Source organism: Lampetra planeri, chromosome 13 (assembly GCF_965212315.1).
Source record: "Lampetra planeri chromosome 13, kcLamPlan1.2.h2, whole genome shotgun sequence".
Taxonomy (NCBI): domain Eukaryota; kingdom Metazoa; phylum Chordata; class Hyperoartia; order Petromyzontiformes; family Petromyzontidae; genus Lampetra; species Lampetra planeri.
In genome coordinates this window covers 143,221-162,245 of record NC_136119.1, presented here as the reverse complement: position 1 = coordinate 162,245, position 19,025 = coordinate 143,221, and the positions used below count along the sequence as shown (strand labels likewise).

At 48.7% G+C, this 19,025-nt stretch overlaps 1 protein-coding gene across 1 annotated transcript; it reads left to right on the top strand.

Moving 5' to 3' along the window:
* Positions 1-3,279: 3,279 nt before the first annotated feature.
* PTPN9 (protein tyrosine phosphatase non-receptor type 9) lies at positions 3,280-18,583 on the top strand. Its single transcript, XM_078599761.1, has 14 exons — positions 3,280-3,365; positions 5,848-5,991; positions 6,331-6,420; positions 6,557-6,681; positions 7,767-7,872; positions 8,345-8,455; positions 9,241-9,520; positions 9,916-10,072; positions 11,531-11,621; positions 12,496-12,565; positions 13,467-13,545; positions 14,334-14,484; positions 14,979-15,186; positions 16,206-18,583. Exons 1-14 carry the CDS (start codon positions 3,333-3,335, stop codon positions 16,430-16,432), a joined length of 1,872 nt encoding a protein of 623 aa, XP_078455887.1. The 5' UTR covers positions 3,280-3,332; the 3' UTR covers positions 16,433-18,583.
* The last annotated feature ends 442 nt before the right edge of the window (positions 18,584-19,025 follow it).

The window sequence follows — 19,025 nt, the reverse complement described above, 5'->3', positions numbered from 1 at the left end:
ACTTTGACCGGGAGAGATAGAGAATATTCGTATGAGCAATTCATGTTTCTATTGAAAGTAAGTTAACAGTAATATTTGGGTACAGTATTGTTTTTGGAAGCATTCACTGTAATATCGTATGAACGTTTACTTCACCGCATCATCGTATGAATGATGCGAGAAGAGATTAACGGGTTCTTATGTTAGCGATTTATGTACTCGGCGCTTTCGCTCTCTAAATTACGGCTTGAATAAGGGGGAGGGGTATGACTACATCACAAAATTAATATCTTACTAGGAATTTTATATAACAAAAGTTATATACATAACTGTTACGCTTTGTGTAATTCAACAAAACTTAACTCCGAGTTCTCTCCGAATTTCACGAGTCCGTTCTAGACCCCACAGTTTTTTCAAAGAGTTTTAAGCACAGAAAACATAATTAAAGTTTGAAAAATCATTAAATATACAAACTTTTCAATAATTCCTTATTCACTTCCATTTAAATTTTCTTTAAAAACTTCTCACCAACATTACCACTCATTACCACTTTCTCCGAAGACAAGTTTGTAAAAGAATACATGGTACAGACAGCAGACATCTTGTGTCCGGAGATCAAAAGCAAATTTGAAAAAGTCAGTTTATCACGCAGGACTGACTCGCCGTGTGGAACTGATTGATAAAAATATAGCCAGTCAATTAAACAAAAAGTCTGATTCCTTTGAATTATATTCACTAGCACTGGATGAAAGTACGGACGTAAAAGATACTGCTCAGCTCCTCATTTTTATCCGAGGCATTGATGACAATTTTGCGATAACAGGAGTTTTTGACCATGGAGTCCCTGAAAGGAACAACGCGGGGAGAGGACTTGTATAACCAGGTATCTGCTGTCATCGAAAGAATGACGCTACCTTGGAGTAAACTTGTCAATGTCACAACGGATGGATCGCCAAATTTAACTGTAAAAAATGTTGGGCTGCTGAAAAGAATCTATGATAAAGTGAAAGGAAAATCCTGTCCAGGATCTTATTTTCCTTCACTGCATCATCCATCAGGAATCCTTGTGTAAGTCTGTATTGCAGCTTAATCATGTCGTGAATCCAGTCGTAAAACTTGTGAACTTTATACGAGCAAGGGGACTTCAGCACCGTCATTTTATTACGTTCCTGGAGGAAACTGATGCGGATCATCAGGACTTGCAGTACCACTCTCGTGTCCGACGGTTAAGTTTGGGGAAAGTGTTACAACGAGTGTGGGAGCTGAAAGAAGATATCGCATTTTTGGAGTTGATGGGGAAATCTGACGAATTCCCTGAGCTAAGCGACAAGAACTAGCTTAGTGACTTTGCGTTTGCTGTGGACATATTTTCACACATGAATGAGCTGAATGTGAAACTGCAGGGGAAAGATCAGTTTGTTCACGACATGTACAAACATGTGAAAGCCTTCAAATCCAAGCTCACTTTCTTCTCCGGACAAATTGCGAACAAATCTTTCGCTAATTTCCACACACTTGCCATGCAGGAAGAGGCACCGCGAAACGCAAAAAAATACAGCAAATCACTTGAGGACCTGCACGGAGAATTCTGCCATAGGTTCTCTGATTTCGAAAAATTGAACAGTCACTTCAGCTGGTGTCCTGTCCCCTGTTACAAGACCCTGAAACAGCACCACAGGAGCTGCAGTTGGAACTGATAGATCTTTAGTCTGACTCCGTCCTAAAGGAGAACTTTTATGCTTCACTTAACAGAGCCATGTTTCCAAACCTCCGGAGGACTGCACAGAAGATACTGACTTTGTTTGGCTCGACTTATGTGTGTGAGCAGACATTCAGCGTCATGAACGCCAACAAAGCCCGTCACAGATCAAAGTTAACGGATCAGCACTTCAGATCTATCCTGAGAATTGCCACAACCAAAATAACTCCAGACTTGGATGCACTGGCAAAAATGGGAGATCAACAACACTGTTCCCACTGAAACTGAAAGTGATTATGTGTTGCTGCAGCGAGGTTGGAGCCAAATCTCCATCACACAGCCTGCGTGGCTGCTCTAACCTGTTAATGTAGATAATAAAGTTCAAGTGAGGTAATTGGTTTGGGCGCAGACCTCAGATGTTTTCATAATGTTTGATCAGTCACGTTACGACATGTTTTTGTATTGTTCATGTTCGTGCAATTTGTTAAATTGCCTTGCAAATAAATGCTTTGCTACCTGTTAAAGGCCAAATCCTTTCATGTAATGATTTTTACATGTCATTTATATTAGTTCACACAAACACTCCATCCATCTGTTCCTGGCCCGGCCCCTCTGTCAAATTTTAGAACCCATTGTGGCCCGCGAGGAAAAAAGTTTGCCCACCCCTGGCATAAACCATCATGCAAACTCCGGTCATATTCACAGTGGCTTTTGGCTAACCATCGACCAAAGACGGTCACTGCATCGTATGCTTTTAGATGTGCTTCTACGACCGTCTGGAATGCTCTTTGCGATATTAGGAACCCACTCGAGCAATGCAGTTTCAGATCTTAATTGAAAACGAATTTCTTTAGAAATGTAAGAATAGGTTTCCCCCTTTTTTTCTGGCAACAAAACAGGTGTTAAGTTGTTAAAACATCAAATTGAAACCTTTTTTTATGAGGAATCATGTCTGTATTAACCACAATACTTGTGGTCAGAATGCAAAAAAACATACTCTGATAATAGATGCATTGACCTTGAAACTGATTGGTCCACACCAGAGACAACTTTCTTTTGAGCCTCGTCTCAAACGGTGTTAGGCCAAAAGGCGTCCTCTGGTCTAATACCTTTTTCATTTAGTTTGCTGTCCTTGCCCCACACCTCCGATTGTCACGATTGGCTACGTACGGTGTGAAAGAAGTTAAACATACGGTACCTACTTTTCCTATTTCCATATTCAATAGATGCTTATCGCCCATACCAATGCATCCCTTCAATTAACATTTTTTTAAATTATAAAACTATCGCATTGACCTTGTTATCATATATATTTGAGATCTAGGCATAAAACACTTCAAGACGATCTCTGGTAGCATTTGTCACTCTTGGGGGTACTGATGAAACATTCTTTAGCCAATGATCCAGGAGCAGCCATTGAGTGAAGGGGGGTGCTGTGGAGTTGGTTAGAGATCGAGGAGCGGCTGCAAAGGATGGGGGAGGGGCTAGGGGGCAGGGGGTGTGGGAAATAAGGGGCGGGGCATTGGGAAGTACAGTACGTACAGTCGACGACGGGGGCGTGAGAAATGGGGCGGGGCTGTGGGGGAGGGGCGTGGCTATATCTTGGGAAGTGGGTGGCCACTGTGCGCATGCGCGTGAAGCTCGCCGCGGCAAGATGGCGGACGGGTTGACGGGCGACGAGGAGCAGGTGAGGGTCGACGCGGAGGGAGACGGGGCGAGCGAGGAGGACGAGGAGGGGATGCGAGCCCTTACCCCGGGGCCACTCGGCTCGTGCCCATTTAGGCACGCGAGCGGCGTCGCCCCGGCCTGGGGTTGAAGGCTGCGAGGCCGGGTCCCGGGTCGGGCCCCCCAGTCCGAGGTCTCGGGGCGGTGGGGGGGAGGCCCAGGCCCAGTCCCAGGTCCCAGGTCCCCCGGGTCTCCTTCACGAGGCCCAAATTCGCCGCGGAGGCACGCGGATGTGGGTTTTAAATGGAGTCCACCCCCACTACTGTCATCCTTCCTCATCGCTCCTTCCCGCATCGCTCCTTCTATCACTCGCTGCTCTCCTATCGCTCTTCGCTGCCTCCTGCATCCTCTGCCTCTTTCTGCATCCTCTGCCTCTTTCTGCATCACTCCCTCCTCACTGCCAGCTCCTGTCCGCATCACTCCCTCCTTCCGCTCACCACGCACTGCGTCACTCTCCCCTCGGAGTGAGCCTTGTACGGATTAATGGTCCAGGCGGTATAAAACTGGGGTCTTGGCCAGGGATTCTCAGCCGATTCGGACCCCGCGTGCCCTTCTCCGTCCTCCGCACTTTATTGGCGGACCCACCAAGCGACAGTCACGGGGGGTCTCGGGTCAACAGGAAACCCGGCCGGTCGCTCTGCGTTGGAGCTTGCGGCTCGCAATCACGGGGAGGTTGCAAGTTCAAAGCGTCGTTGGTGGGGGTTGGGAGTTGACTCTGCCCATCATCATTCCGGGGTCTATAAATTAAGCACCATGCTTTGGGAAGTCAACAGCGATTTGTCATATGGTATAGACTCGCCCCCGCCAAGGGAATGTGGAATTTCTACCACTGGTTCTGCGAGATTGGCACCCCAGTGCCTTCTCGGTGCTCGTGTGAATCCATCGACAAGATTTCCGTCAAGAGGCAGCGGCTGTGTTGATTGGTCGTGAACACAATGTCAACAGCTGTTCGGTGGGCAGTGAGGAGAATGTCGGAGTTTGTTTTTGACAGTAAATCATTGCATCTGCAACATTTCCGAGAATCGCTTCCTCCCCACGGCCTGAACGGCGGTGGCACGCGGGCTGCCGAGTGCGACCGCTTCGCTGAGCCCTTCAGGGGATTATTGCCTTACGAGTGGATTCCCAAACCACATCCACAATCGGGTGCAGGCCACACGCTGAGACCGAGTCGCCAGATACCACCGTTTTCACATCCAGAGGAATTGGAAAGTTTGACGTGGATTTGGTGGAGAGTTATGAAAAAAGTTGGGATACGTTCCCTGGACTTTTTTATCTATCAGGAAGGACCCGTGTCTTTAAAGAGATTGTCCTTGCCGATTGTCTGGCAGTTAACCAGCACTGGTTCAATCAAGCAAGACTGACTGCTCTGACTGCTCATGAGTTACTGTCGAAACCAGTCCAAAGTTTTTTGCTGCTAGATCGATGCAGCTGAAATTGTGCACTTTCAAAAGGCCGTGTGACTGCTAGGTTGTGAAAAGCATTTTACATTTTTCAATGTAGAGACATTTTAAGTAGTTTAATCGTCCAATTTTTTTTATCAGGAAGTGGAAAAAATGGATGAGGCAGGAAGCGGTAAAGTAATGGCTGTGTGAAGTAGGGGGCCATCCATTTAGTAGGTACGCAAAATCTGTCAGCTTGACCCCCCCCCTCCTTGTACGCACGCGTACTTTTTACACCCCCCCCCCCCCCACCTGCGTACATACGCTTGACGCACCCCCCCGAATCCTATTGAACGGCAGATATTTAATCCACGCTGAAACGATCAAGGATTAATAATATTAACGTGTTTAAGCAAACCGATAAGTCCACTGCCGGACTATCTAACTCATTTGAAGGCCAATGTAGACAAATTATTATCGAGGCTTCACCCCCCCTCCTCCCCCCATTTCCTATGCGTACGTACATTGTCAGTAGACCCCCCATACGCAAGCGTAAGTATTTGGGTTAACCCCCCTCCCCCCTCCATGCGTACGTACTAAATGGATGGCCCCTAGGTGCTTGGGCGGCAGGTGATCGTGAGTGGGAATGAGCTGAAGGTGATTGAAGGTCGATTCTTTGTTTGAATCCCGAGAGGAAGAGAATCAGAATGCTTTATCGTGTTCGACAAGGAAGGACGTGTTTTCAGATTTGGAGAGCGCCAGAAGAATGAGCAATGTGGAAGAGAGAATCGTGCCTTAGACTCCGGACCGATTACTGAATGAGTGAACCAGTGTTCCATGGGAATCAAGCTAATTACCCCGAGTTTTGTGAAACTTAACATTGCTGATGGTGGAGCTGAGTAGCGTATTCGGAGATTATTCTTATGCTTTTGGGGATCGGAGAACTTGAGGTTAAAGCGAGATACGTATGTGGTTTGTGTCCTTCCCATCTCGCTCAACACTCTCTGCCTGCCCCCTCTTTTCCTCTTCCTCTCGTGGCCCTAAATCGCCACGTGTGCATCTCAGGCTACCAAGCAGTTCCTGGAGGAGGTGAACCGCTGGCGCGAGCAGAATGGCGCTGCCCCCGTGTGCTGGGCCACAGCCGTCAAGTTCCTGGCCGCTCGCAAGTTTCACACGCAGCGTGCCATCGAGCTCTTTCACGCCTACCGGGTAGGGAAGCGCCCCCAGCGCGGAGGCACCCAACGCACTTGCTTGCCACTCTGCCTGTTGTGGCCCTCTCTGAGCGTGTTCGATTCCTGTTCAGGACCAATACGTGGCAAATATTTGAACTTGACCTGGGCATCATCTTAGATCAGTAAGGTGTGTAAACATCAGCATTGGGGAGACGAAGGCGGCTGGGCGTGGTGTTGACCACCCATCCCCTTGTGCGCCATGCTGACCTGCATAGGTGCTACTTGCTAACAGCTCTTGCCCCAACAGTCTGTTCAAGGCTATACAGGGGATATCTGTCTTCATCTCTGTGGGTGCTTGTGTGTGGTTGTGGCACAGCTGACACGCATCCGGGAGGGCATCTATGGGTTGCGGCCTGACGAAGAGCCCCTCCGTTCGGAGCTCTCCTCCGGAAAGTTCACAATCCTGGTAAGAGCCCCAAGTACTCGCTCGCGCCCCTCGCTGCTCTCGCGCATCGGCCTTCGTCGATTCTCGCTAACGGCCCTTGCCTCAATAGTGCATGTGGGCTACATGGAGGGATCTTTGCCTGTCTCTGTGTGAGCAGAGTGGCCGGGACCCTGGGGGGGCGGCGCTGGCACTTTTCACGGCAAGGTTGCACGAGCCGGCGCGCGCGGCGCACACCGTCGTGCTGCAGGCTGTGCTGTACCAGCTCGACCGCGCCGTGGAGAGGCACGCGCTTCTCACGGACCCACTCCTCGCGCGCAGGCCCTCCGCACACAGGCCCATCCCGCGCAGAACCGCCCTGCGCAGACCCACATCTCACAGTACTAGGGTGGTTAAAATAGTGTTTTTTATTGCGTTACCAGTATGCTCATAGTAATAAATGGTTAATACTGATTATATTATGACCTGTTTGCTGCACTAATTGAAATGGCGAGAGCAACATCACGACGGGTTTAGCTTCTTAACTGAGGAACGCAGGCTGCTGTCAAGAGTGGTGATGTGGTCACCTCGCTGAACTTAAAATCCAGAGGTTGCCGTTTCTAACTCCTGGCCGGCAGTTTACTTAATTCCCCTGCCCCCATCCCTCCTCCCTCCAAGAGTGTGGAACAACTAAATACCCTCTAGAGCTCCCTCTCGTGGAGACCCTTCTGCAAGCCATGACGTAAGTAAACAGTTGCAGGGCTGGACTTTTACCTTTTTAACTGATAAACGAGGGTGAATGAACCACGCCAGTGACTTATGCTGCCGTGCCCTTTGTACGGTCGTGCGAGCCAATTGGCTCCAATCCAACTGGAATCGGTTCCTCAATTTCATAACCAGTGACCTATTCTGAAAACGGTTACTTGTATCCGGTTCTTGTTGAACACCCCTACCATGGTACCATTTACAGAGCTGTTCATAATCAAGCCATCTTGACGGTGCAACACCTTCACTCGCTCGCTTGCTTTGCTGTGTTGCCAGTGTAGATGTGTGTGTACGTTCCAAGTTGGGGGGGGGGGGGGGTGGCATTGCCATGGTTGGCGCGCTGCGTTAATATCCCAGCGACCTGAACTAAATTTTCACTTGTGGCCAACATCTGTGAGGACTATCTGTACCGGTCCCAGGCCTTTGCTAGGTCGACTTGGCCTTAAATCAACACCTGGTGTGGTTTTTGTTAAGATCAACAATGGGGAAGACAAAGGTAGCCAAGCATTGTGTTGGCCACCTACCGCCTGGTGTGCGGTGCCGGCCTTCATAGGTGCTGCTCGCGAACAGCATTTGCCCCAACAGTCTGCTAAAGGCGACATGGGGGATCTTGTCTCTGTTGACAGCCGTGACACCCAGAGGAACGGCCTGGTGTTTGTGTATGACATGACGGACTCCACCTACCGCAACTTTGACTACGAGCTCTGCGTCAAGATGCTTAACCTACTCAAGGTCGGCTTACACAGTCTGCACACATACACAGTTTGATTCGACTCCATTTATACACGACTTGGATAATCATTTTGAAGCCAAGTTGATGTTTTTGGAACTGAATTTTAGTATGAACAGCATTAAAAGTAATTTGTGAGAGCTAACTTTCATTGCAGGAAATTTGTTTACCGTAATATTTGTTTATCTTTGTGCATGTATATAATGTGCTTATCACTGCTCTGATTTATATTTGCTTCATTGCTGTAGTTTATTGTTTTGCTTTTGTTGTTGTGGTAACCCAGGTCACTCTTGAAATGAGACTCATCCTGCTCTCAGAGTTGTCACCTTGTTAAACAATCAAACCTGAATGGCTTTTGCTTCCCGCTTATCTGGTATGCCGAGCCTCTGCGCGTTACGAATTCTACTGCAGCGTGTGGAGACGGTCTGCATAATCAATGCCGCTGTATGATTTTTTTCTTGTTGTGGTGTGCAGGGTGCGTTTCCCGCGCGGCTGAAGCGTGTGCTCATCGTGTCATCTCCCATCTGGTTCCGTGCTCCCTTCACCGTCCTGCGTCTATTCGTGCGGGAGAAGCTTCGCGACCGGGTGAGCCCATCCTCGCGGCACACTCGTAGCAGTAGTAGCCGAGCAAGCACAGTCCTCCGGGCAGCAATATATACAGCCTAGAAATTATATATATGTTGAACTTCTTTCGCACCATACGTAGCTAATTGGAGGTACGAGGAAAGTAAAAATGTGACTTATTCATACTTGGTGGCTCTTGTCCTGATGTTTGACAGTTAGCAGTGAATGTCGTTTATCTACATTTGGTTGAGAATTGTTAAAATTGCCAGTGAGAGCTGAAACTGGTAATTGGTGCATGCAACCCTTGTAAACATGATGGCTTAATGTTTGGCTATTTTTAGTGGTGGAGGGGCTTAACGACACGCATTCGACCAGATGATTGTGGCCTCACCAAAAATCTATAATTATATAATTAGTCTTCAAATGTGCAGGGTGGCACCGTGTTAATACTCGCGCCTCACGGCAAGAAGGGATGGGTTTGATTCCTGACATAGGTTACTTTTCTGTTTTGGGTTTGTATCTTTCCCCCTGTTCTGCATGGGATTCTTCCTGGTTCTCTGGTTTCTTCCCACAGCTAAAAACATGCTAAATAACTCGTATTGGCCAAAACAATCATATAGGATTACACAAAGCAACATTGCCTTCTGAAAAAACCTGGCAGGACCCTCCTGAAAAAGAGGCTTGAGACTCGATGAAGATTTCCTGGGTAAACGAGCTTAATAACATTAATAATAAATAATGAATGGTGAGTGCAGTTTTGGTGCCGCTGAGTGTGACATTGTGAGTCCTGTCTCCGCCTGCACCAGGTGTGCACCGTGCGCCTGTCGGAGCTGCAAGCATTTGTTCCCTGCGCATCGCTGCCATCCCAGCTGGGGGGCTCGCTCCCACTTGACCACACTGGGTGGCTGCAGGCCTGCGCCTCGTCCAACTCTGTGTCCACCACTGGCTACACCAGCATGGACGACCTCCTCTTTCTGCCATCCATCTCTAACAACACTCCGCTCAGCCCCTGCAACAACCAGCGCCAGCCCAACGGCGCGCAGCCGGGTAGCGGTGGCGGTGGTGGCGGCACGGGCAACAACAACGGTAACTATGTCAACAGCACTAGTGTCTCGCGGCAAGAAGCCCCCTGGTTCCGATTCCGGAGTCGGACACCTTTCTGCATGGGTCCAGGGTGTCAACTGACATTGATTGTTTTTTATTTGAATGACCCACAGAGGACCTTGACATACAGAGCACGCACGTAACGACACACAGACATTTAAATGTATTACTTGTACAGTGTGCATTGACAGTGAATATACTACACATTAAATGGGCACCTGGTGCGGCATGTAAACATTGGCACTGGAGAGACAGCGGCCAGTGAGGCCGGTTCTGGTCACGCCATCCTCTCATATGTTCGTCTCGCCGGCACTTGTCCCACTCGTCAGGGTGGGCTCCATGGGAGAACTTTGTCTTCATTTTGTGTGTCCGTGCAGCGGATGGGGAGGAAGGCTGGCTACATGCTGGCATTGGTCCGGGCCGCACCCTGGAGGAGCTGGTATACCACCTGAAGGCCGTGAGGAAGCGCGGCATCTACAGCGAGTACGAGGAGATTGCGCGTCAGCCGCCCACCGGGACCTTCCACTGCTCAAAGTGAGACGCGTCTGCTGCACAGGGCCTCTGAGGCAGTGAAACTTGATCCGTCCCCAGTCTGTAAATTGTAATTAACTATGAGCTAACTATTATTTTGCCAGCTATATAGCTCTCCTTCAGAAGTGACACAAATTATGGATAAAAGAAAGTGAAATAATCATGTGGACATTTATAGCAGCCAAATAATCAAAACACTTGTTCCTAAAATGAGTTTAACATCTACATGAGTTTACCATCTAACAGGGCCCGTGCCTATAAACATCTGACATTGCACCAACATTGGTTCAAAGGAGTCTGGACTGCTGATGAGATACTGAATGTTGAAACTGCTCCAGAGTTTGTGTTAAACCAATGCTGCTGAAAAAAGTTGTCATAATGAAGGCTCTATGTGGCTGATGGGATTTGTGTAATTTTTTACTTTTATTGTCGAGGGACAGATTTTGGAAAGAGGTAAATTATCTACTTATTTTGTTATTTATATTGTCTGCAATGACGTCAATTATTTTCTTGTGACTCCATTCGAGGTGTTTTGAGGCCGAATCGTATGTCAAGCCCCTCTTCCTGCCAGCAGCCGCTTCTCCCAGTCCACAGATCGAACTTGTGAATTTCCTACCAAAGAGATGATGGCAGGGGATTCCAAAGTGGAGCAGTGCGAGGGGAAAAATCAGAAAGCGAAGTATTGTGATCTGCAGTGTGGTGAATAAGTGGATGTGGGCGAGTGGGCGGGTAAGTGAATGAGTTGTGAGTTTGGTGGTTGCACAGTGTGGATGAGAATAAATAGTCTGGTAACCAGTCCTCAACATGGATTCTACCAGCGAGGTTCATGGGAACAGTAACCATGGTAGTAGCGGTAGCAGTGATACGTAGCGAACTGACTGTCGGTGAGTGAATGAGTGACTGGAGTGAATCATGTATCCCCCCCACCTCTTCCCTCTGCCTGGGGATGACACTGAAAGTGCAGTCCCAGGGATAGACAAATCAGAGCCAGGGAAATCCCCCCCCCCCCGCCTTGCTGGTGGGTCTGCATGTCTGTCTCTTGTGCGTGGAGTACACTTGTAGATTTAGTCCACGGTCCACAGCCGAAAACCAGCACAACCTTTAGTCGCACACATTTTAAAACTTGTATTTTACCAGGCTTATATGGCTCTTTTTCAGAAGCTACCTGGCCACAAATGATAGCTCAATTAAGTGGCTTATGTAGAAACTTAAAGCAACCAAATACTCTAAATGCATGTTGATCTTAAATACGGAGGGGAAAACCGGAGAACCCTGCAACAATGGGGAGAACATGCAAACTGTAAATATACAGGCATTGGGGTCATCATTGGCCTCATGTAGCCATTGGAACCACTCGTGATGCCACCTCGGTCGGGACCGACAAGCTAGGTATCTGGCCCTGGCTCGTGGACTGTTTGTGCTTGCGGCATCTGACCTCGAGCCCGCTGTTGTGTGTGCCAGGCTGCCGTACAACTTTGGCAAGAACCGCTATACAGACGTCTTGTGCCTTGACCAGTCGCGCGTCAAGTTGGGCTCCTCTGGGAATGACGAGGTAGGAACTTGGGTCCTTAATAGCCGTTATTTTGCATTCACGGTGGCTGCTGCAAACAGAGCAACATCTCGAGCAATGAACATAACTTGTTCAGTTTAACCGAGAATAAAAGGGAAGTGCTGCCACAGCAGTGGAACGGTCAGCAGCACACTGGACTTGCAATCCCGGGGACTGCAGTTGAAAAAATGAGGTCAAGTTAATCCCCTCCTCACCCACCGTGTCTATCCACCCAGCACCAGTGTAAATGTGTGCACCACAAGTTGATCAATTCGCAGAGTCGCACGATGGGTTTGGTTAATTTGTTGTTACGCACATCTTTCAACGCAGTGGGGGTTAACTTGGCCCACCACCTCTCCGTGGTTTATAAAATGCCTACCACTTTGTGGGGGATGTCAACAGTGGTTTTCCTATAGGTGAACGTAGGAATGTAAAATTCCCACCACTGGCTCTGGAGGGCTGTAATCGGCAGATGAGCATCAATTCCTCAATGCTCATTTGAGCAGCACGAGTTCACTTTGACTTGCATATGAACGTTCGTCTGAGTGTGTGTGTGTGCGCATGAGGAGCGCTAGTGTAGCGGTTAGCGTGCTGTGCTACGAACCCAGAGGCCCGAGTTCGATTCTCTCTAACGGCCAACACCAATGACTATTATCGCAACCGGTTCTGGGCTTCCCCTAGGTCGACTCGGCCTCATGAGTACCTGGTGCGGTGTGTAAACATCGCCACTCGGGAGACAATGGCGGCCGGGCATGGTGCTGGCCACTCACCCCCTCGTGTGCTGTGTCGGCCTTCATAGGTGCTCTCTAAAAGCACTTGCCCTAAAAGTCTGTTAAGTCAATACGGGCGATCTTTGTCTTTGTTGTGTCATGCGTAGAAGATGGACTACATCAACGCCAGCTTCATGGATGGTTACAAGCAGCACAACGCGTACATCGCCACGCAGGGTACGATGGGGGCGGGGGGCCAGGGGGGCCGTGTGACTCGCAAACGTCACCTGTGGTTGCATTTGATACGTCCATGTCTGTCGACTCGCCAGTGCAAAATAAGCACCTTGAATCTGTGCAGATGGTTTGGAACCCACTTTTCTACCTAAACATTTACTAAATGTGACCTTGGTTATGTTTGTGCACTGTTTTACATTTAATCCTTGAATGCAATTGTTTTTTTATATGATTTCTGTTTGGTTGCTTTTGGTCTGATTTCTATTTTTGTCATTGTTGTGACCCAGCCCACTCTTGCAAATGATACTCAGCCTGGTCTCTTTGAATTCTTGCCTGGTTACACAAAAGAAACCTGAAACATGAGCCTCTGGCCTTGCCTGGCCAATGGCGCGACTCTAGATCGTTCCTAGGCATGGTGGCAGCGCGGTTGTAACACTCACGCCTTGACAAGGAGGGTTCGATTCCCGACTGCGTTGAGTGGTGGGGAGGGGCTTAACGACACGCATCGCTAAACACTCGCCGTTTTCATTCGTGTTTGCCAAACATCCCATTGCAGTAGAGCCCTCGTGAAAAAGTCTTTGGGCTCGGCGTGGCTTTTTTGGGTAAATAAGTAATGGTTATTTATCAGTGCTGTTACTCTGCTAACGCAGGCTCCCCCAGTATCGCCAGTTCTCACTTGAGACGTTCACCATGTGAGGCTTCTCCAGCATCAACTGAAGCAAACCCATAGCTGGCCCTGTTAGCAGGCCTGCGCAAGGGCGTGAGCGTTTAGCTTTTGTTTGGTTTGACCCAGTGAGAATTTGACGGACCAGGATGATTCTGTTTACAAAAGTGACATCGGGGTGCTGCTACGTGCCGTCGGCAGAGCTCGCGCAGTGACATACGCCCGTGTCGCTGTGCGCAGGCCCCATCCCGCAGACCTTTGTTGATTTCTGGAGGATGGTGTGGGAGCAGAGAGTGCAGGTGATCGTCATGACCACGCGGTGAGGGTCACCCCCAGTGCAGCCATCTCATTTCCTCTGTCTCGGTCAAACTGTCACATTGGCCCTGTATAGTCAAGTAAATCTAACAGTGATCAGCAGGATGGCGCCAGTGTTAACACTTGTGCCTCACAGTGAGAATCCTTTGTTCAATTATCTGTTTGGAGTTTGTATGCTTTTCTCTCTCTTCTGAAGAGGATGACTGTGTGGGGGGCGTTAAGTGCTTTGCGCTACGAACCCAGCGACTTGAGTTCGATTCGGCTCCCAGCCAATACCAGTGAGGATTATATGAACTAGTCCTGAGCCTCCCCTTGGTTGACTCTGCCTCCAATTAGTGTCTAGTGCGGCATGTAAACATGCCACGCACCATGCTCCCCATATAGTTTTGTCGAACTAGGACCCATATCTAACGGAGCCTATAAACACCTGGCAGTTCACCAGCATTGGCTCAAGAAAGTATGACTGCTGATCAGACACTGTCAAAACTGGTCAAGTTTGTGTGTATTGAACCAATGCTGCTGAAATGACTCACGGAAGGAAGGCTGTTTGGCTGTTGGGATGTTTTTTTTAACATGGAGGGACAGATATGAAGGAGGTAAATCGTCGGTTTCATTATTTTGTCACATTCTCGACGTGTACGCTTAGCTGATGTGTACTCTGGCCCGTGGGCCGCGTGAGCCCCAACTGGAATATGGGAGATTCGTGCGTGTTTATGTAATGGTGCAAAGTGAAGCGGTTTCGATCGCCGTGGACGTGTGGTGTTTGTTTCCGTGTACGCACGCCCTGCTCAGGGTGGTGGAGAGGGGCCGCGTGAAGTGTGGCCAGTACTGGCCTCTGGATGCTACAAGCAGCTGCACATTCGGCCCTTTCACGGTCACCAGCCTGCATCTGGAAAAGTTCCAGGACTACAACCTGACCACACTTGAAGTCCACAACATGCAGGTCATTCTGGTCATTCTGATGGCCTTCCTCGTTGGTTATTCTGACTTTTTAGGGGGTTTTTTTCCTGAAGCTGGTGTGATTTCAAATGAAGCAATGCATATCTAATTGCTGCCAATTATTTCTTTGAGAATTGCTCTTTAGCTTACCAGTGAGTTTGCTGAAGCAACAATTGTGTCCTTAAACGTTTGCACATGTGACAATTTATTGTTTGACTTTTGGGTGGTGGAAGGGATACGTGGCCTAACCTAAAAATCAAATGTGAATAAGGCACGTCTTGGATGTGGTGTCGCTTGTCATCTAATGATGATGATTTTGTTTTTGATTGAGCTGCCTTCCTCTGTCCGGGGCATTTCAGCACCCTACACAACAATGAGCGACTTGCATCACATCTCATTCATTTGAACCGCGAACCTCTGCAATGAGCGCACTGCTACTGGGCTCATCGCCGTCAGACGGTGTCTGTGCAACGGTGCTGTGCGTGCGTCTGTGTATAGACGGGCGAGACCCGCGAGGTCGCGCACTACCAATACATGAGCTGGCCGGACTTCGGGGTTCCTCGCTCGGCGCTCGGCATGCTTGACTTTCTGGCGCACGTGTCGCGGCACCAGGCGGCAGCAACGCAGGCACTGGGGGGTGAATGGCGTGGGCACCCGGGGGGGCCACCCGTGGTCGTGCACTGCAGCGCCGGTATCGGCCGCACCGGTACGCACATACTGGGCCTGGGCCACGAGTACAGATCGACTTGGCCCACTCACTCGCCCAAAAGCAGCCATGGTAGATTTAACTGACCTTAGCTCGTTGATTCCTCCACCTATTTTGAGGAATCTGGCGTACCAAACATTTGTGTCATCCACACCGTTTTCAACCACCACACTGCAGATCACAACAACTCGCTCAACCAATCATTCACTCACTAACCCAGTCATTGACCCTATCAATCACCTACCCACTCACTCCACTGCACATCACAACATTTCTCTTTCTTGCTTCCTCCCTCACACTTCTCCACTTTGGAATCCCGTCACGATTTATTTTCCCAAGACTTTACAATAGGGTTGCTCCGTTCAAGAGACATGTTAACACTCATCTCTGACAGCTTTGATAGTGCTGCTTATATTACTGGCCACTTGATGTGTTGGGCATGTGCTTATCAACTTTATTTTAAAAGCCTTATCCAATAAAAATAAAAAATTACCAGGTAAGGCCCACTGAGCTATGTAGCTCTCTTTCAGAAGCAACCTGGCTATCACAAATTATAGCTCAATGAAATGGCTTATCATATGGACATTTAAAGCGGCCAAATACTCTGCATATTTACAAATGATCTCTCATTTCCTTATATTTTCAGGGAAGATGCAGTCCAAAAATTATTTCAGGATGGTCCTGCTTCATTGGGATGTTTACTCAACACCAATTACTGTGCTAGTTTTTAGCTGTGGGATGAAACCAGAGAACCTGGTTGAAACACATGCAGAACAGGGGGATAACATTCAAACTCCTTGCAGAAAGGCGCCCAAGTCAGAAATCGGACCCAGGTCCTCATGAGGAACAAGTGTCACCGTTCCGCCACCCTGCCACCGGCATTGTGAATCGTAATATTCCTATAAACTCCTCCTGTATTACCATTTAACGCAACGTGACACGACACGCGATGCCGCACGTGTTTCCCCCCCCCCCCCCCGTCGTCGTGAATCTGAAATCGGGCCGCGTGCTTCCCGCAGGAACGTTCTGCACGCTGGACATCTGCCTGGCAAGGTTGCGCGAGGTGGGCACAGTGGACGTGGCGGGCGCGGTGCGGCGCATGCGCAGCCAGCGCGCCTTCTCCATCCAGACGGCCGACCAGTATTACTTCTGCCACACGGCACTCATCGAGCACGCGCAGCGCGCCGGCCTGCTGCCCGCGCACGTAGAGTGGTCTCCCAGCGACATCGACTCCGACAGTGACTAACCAGGAGCCCGGCCGCACCAACCAGACTCGCTCGGCGAATGGACACACACGCACGGTCCGGTGCGGCGCCGCGGCCTCCATGTGACGGGAGGCAGCGCCGCCGCAGACGCAGGCCCTGCCGCTCGGGCGAGCACAGCCCACAACGTCTGCATTGTGTCTCGTGTATAAACGCAACAAAACCCGGGTCACACGTATACTTTTGCCTTTTTATTACGTGCCTTTGAATCCTTTAACGCAGTCTTGCAATCGTACTGATGGGCGGAGGTTGGTTCCTGTTATATTTCCCAGTATGTAAATACTGTGTACGATATATGTGTGTATACATATGTGTTGTGTGTATATATACATATGTGTACGGTGGTTGGACTGTGATCATGTGAGTGTTCTGAATGCAAAGAGTTCATGCATTGTACTCGTGGGCGGGGTAGGTCAAAACTGGGGACAGTGTGGGTTGGCGGAGGGAGGGGGTAGCGTGTGAAAGTGACTGGACAATACTTGTGCGTATCTGCTCCCAGGAATCCTACACGCGTCTGTGTGACTGTCGCGTTTCGGGGTCGGTCCCTACAGAACGGGGAAAGTCTGTGGGGTCTGTTCGCTCCTCGTGTCGTCCAGCGGGGAAGTTGGCAGTGGCCGTATGAAGAGAAGGGCCACGGCCGGCACCGACCCGTGACGAAATTCTGTGTTGCCAATCGGTAGAGGCTGCGTGTTTTGTAACCGGGCGGCATGTGTTTGTGAGCGTGGGTCTGTGCCGGAGACGGCGCCGGTTCTCGCTGGGCCTTGACGGAGTCCAGGGCGCCCACTCTTTTGTCTGCTGGCTGCTCAAGAAGGGAGTGGTGTTGAGACAAGCGTGAAGGCCTTTTTTACAGTAACTAATTTCTTTTGTATTTTCGTCGTGTACTCAATAGACGTCTGTGCATTTACATATTTAGAAAGTATAATCTCTATACTGTTGCGTACTATGGTAGTCGCTGAAGGTACCTTAACAGGAAGAAATCCGGTAATTGATAAAGATTGTTCACAACAAGACTTTAGTTGTAAGCCTTTTATTTATTGCTACTTATAATAATAATAATAAACGTATACTCTGGCATTCCGCAGTCGCGTATGCACATTAAAGGGATTTCCAGCCGGGTTGCTCAGTGGTGGAGCGAGTGGCTTGTAATTTGAAGGCTAAGGAGTTCAAACCTCAGGGGGAGACTTGCCCATCATCCCTCTGGGGTTGATAGACTTAGTCCACTTTGTCAGGATTCAACAGGTGGTTGGCCTATAAAGCAACTCGCCCCAGTCGGAGGAGTGTGGAATATTCGCTGCTGGCTCAACAGGGCTGTTAACAGGATATAAGCACCAATGCCTCGGTAGCCATTTGAGCAGAAACTCATTTTGTTGAAAGCATCACACTGCAATGTCTTAAGTGAGAACAGTCTAAAGACTAGGGAAGGTCCTGCTACATTGAGATGTTTGGCTAATACAGCGTACATGTTTTGGCTATGGGTGGAACCTGAAACCAATGTTAAACAGGGGCAGAACGTGCATCGCACAGAAAGGTGCCAAAATCAAACCCAGGTCGTTCTGACTCTCATGAGTTGCCAGTATACCACCATGAGGCTGAAGATGGTGTCTTATTTGCAGCCTAATTTTAAATAAGTAGCTGGGGATTTCACTGGTGAAATGACCTTGGGTGATGAATTTCAAAGTGGACATCTCAAGAGGAGAACCCCTCTGCGAGCACCAATCAGATTTGGCACGGCCCAACGTGGATATCGGTCTCGCAAGGGGTGCCAATTGTGGAATGGGCAAGGACCGTTTTCTAGATTTTGCACCGCTGACGTTTCACAGAGTTGACACGTTATTCCCCATGCCTTGCCGCCATCGCTGTCCTTAAATGCGAAACACGAATGCATTCCATATCGTTCTATATTTGTTCGAATTGTGAAAATAACCAACTCCTTACAGAAACAAGTGTACACCGTCTACTAAAATGTACTATACAGCATATGTTACATGGTTAAGACAGATCAATATTTGTACAAAATTCACATCAACATTTAGAAGTTGATGTTTATTCTGTGGCCCACAAATACCGTGTGCAGCTCATGTAGCATAAGAATACTTACTGTGACTACTTAAATAAAGGTGTCTACATTACTTGTACTGAATGTACGATGGGTTTGTATCCACGGAGTGACCGAGTGATGCAATGTAAATTTATCTCAATTTTGGAGCTTTTGTGACTGCAGGAATTATTCTTTGGTTCTTTCGGTTAAGTCACGTATAAAGATAAAATAATAAATTAAATAATAGCATACTACAACGTTTCGACTGCTTGTGTTGCAGTCGAAACGTCGTAGTATGCTATTTAATTTATTATTTTATCTTTATACGTGACTTAACCGACAGAACCAAAGAATAATGTAAATTAACTTGCACCAGTTCTTGGTTCTGCTCGAGCTCTTGGATCACACCTGCACTGTACCAACAACCAGACGTTAACTTGGGGCCTCCCAGTCCCAAACAAAGGGTGATCCATTTGGCATGGTCACTTGCATATTCACTGCATTGCTATACAAAGTGAAGGAATACGGCACGCACAGCT

Coding starts and splice junctions, on each gene's coding strand:
- PTPN9 (XM_078599761.1), top strand. CDS start 3,333: ATGGCGGACGGGTTGACGGGCGACGAGGAGCAG. Junction 10,073..11,530: donor GGGACCTTCCACTGCTCAAA/GTGAGACGCGTC, acceptor TGTGTGTGCCAG/GCTGCCGTACAACTTTGGCA. Junction 11,622..12,495: donor GCTCCTCTGGGAATGACGAG/GTAGGAACTTGG, acceptor TGTCATGCGTAG/AAGATGGACTACATCAACGC.